The 1917-nt window shown below is 38.6% G+C and overlaps 1 protein-coding gene across 1 annotated transcript in view; it reads right to left on the bottom strand.

The window, feature by feature from the left end:
* Positions 1–552: 552 nt before the first annotated feature.
* The window catches only part of snphb (syntaphilin b), a 29916-nt gene continuing 28551 nt past the window's right edge, over positions 553–1917 (bottom strand). The window contains exon 7 of the mRNA XM_067593593.1: positions 553–559. Within this exon, the coding sequence (XP_067449694.1) occupies positions 553–559 (7 nt within the window). The remainder of the gene's footprint in view (positions 560–1917) is intronic.

The raw sequence follows: 1917 nt of genomic DNA on the forward strand, positions 1-1917 counted from the left end.
ACTTGTTACATCTCCTTGTCTGTTTAGTCTACACACAAACAGAAATGTAAAAACAAGTTGTGGTTTAACAGGGAGTTAGATACTGGAGCTATTACTTTTTGGTAAAATGAAGAGGTGATGGTGGGCAAATTTTTTAAACTTTGGACATAGCCAACCCCCCCACTTCTAGTCTTTATGCTAAGCTTAGGTAAACTAATCGCCTGCTGGCTCTAACTTCATATTTAGCATAAAAATGAGATTGGTAACAATCTTCTCATCTAACTTTTGTCAAGAAAGCAAATTAAAGTATTTCCCAAAATGTCAAAAATTAAGGTGCAGAAAATATGTTGATTGGGGCTGTAACTTCACAGTCAAAGCCCAGAGGGATGCTGTGTGTGGAGAAGATGGAGGAAAACATAATGAGGTTTGGTTACAGTCACAAAATATGTAGCATTTTTTGCTCAGTTGAATAAATCTGTTAACTAATTAACTATGAACCAACTTTGTGGAGTATTAAACATGAGTTTATGTTTTAGCATCCGAATCAGCCTTGTTTGATATCTGGAAATGTAATTATACTCTGAGGGTAGAAACACATCGAACACGGTAAGCTGGGTGGAGCCAGTTTCCATTCATTTTCTATGAGAGGCAAATCCTGCATGAGACCTGAGCTAATTAAACTAATTAAAATTTGACTGCGTAGAATTGGGAGGATGGGCTATGAAGCTCCTGGGCATGTTGGGGTTGAGGGAAAGTAAAGAGCAGATTATGTTGCATATTTATATTGTAAGTCAATTTTGAAGAAAGGGGAAATAGATGGTAATGTATCCCTTGGGAAGATGGAATTCAGTCTGTATGCTATGCTAAGCTAATTACCTGCTACTTCTTCTTGATCTTCTCATGTAACTTTCAGCAAGAGTTTCAATATCTTTAAAACAAGTTCACAACAAATTATGACAGATCTTTTGACAACCGTCATGCGGCAAATCGGATTTCAGACACATTTCAGTCAGCTTAAGACAGCCAACCATTGCTGACATGCAAGAAATCCATCCAATTGTCAAAAAGCCAGATCACTGATTGTTCAAGCAATTAATCAAACATTGCGACCCTCTCAAACTGAAGTCAAATGACAACCAATTGCTCTGCAATTTGGCCTGATTGTTAAGGAGGCAACTAATTTGACATTAAATTGGGTTTAATCTGTACAGTGTCTGCCTAGCAAAAACAGAAAAAGCAGAGGAAGCAGCATCAAACTGTGTTGCAGCATGATTTATTCAGCAGCTGAGTGTGGGAGGTGTCTAAGGTTCATGGCAGCCTTTCCATGTTTGATGTGTTTCTACCTTTAGAATCTACCTGAGTTCTGTGTCTACATTGTCGTTTCCTGAAAGTAAAGGAGCTCCATTGTTTCAGTCATTTAGACTCAAAGAAAAGCCCAAACTGTCTGCAGTCATAAGAATTGTGAATTCATTGAGTAGAGTGTTGCTCGTCTACAGACAAGACCATTTGGTTACAGACTCACGTTATGCATACACCTGTGTACACACTGTACATGTACACACTCACCAACACGTGATCTTTTGAACATGTCAGAACTGAGTCAGACTGGTATGATGACATATCAATGAACCTTTAACATTTTCCCTGCATTTAAACACAAAACAATCAGCATCAAACATCCAAGCATCGATCATTCATTTCAATCAGTTCATTCAGATTTGCACAAGTCAGTAGTCTTGGCAGACATCTTGGTAGCAACAACAGAGACCAGTGGGTGAGAGACAACAACAAGAAGGACCAAAGAGAACAGACTTTACCAGTGACAGATCTTAGTCATGAGTGCACATTTCCTGTTCCTGATGCTCCCTCAGCTATTAACTTTGATGACAAATGCAGGACAGAAAGTTCCTTTTCTTTGTCTTCTCACACAACAGCTAT

This window comes from Thunnus thynnus, chromosome 6 (genome assembly GCF_963924715.1).
Source record: "Thunnus thynnus chromosome 6, fThuThy2.1, whole genome shotgun sequence".
NCBI lineage: Eukaryota > Metazoa > Chordata > Actinopteri > Scombriformes > Scombridae > Thunnus > Thunnus thynnus.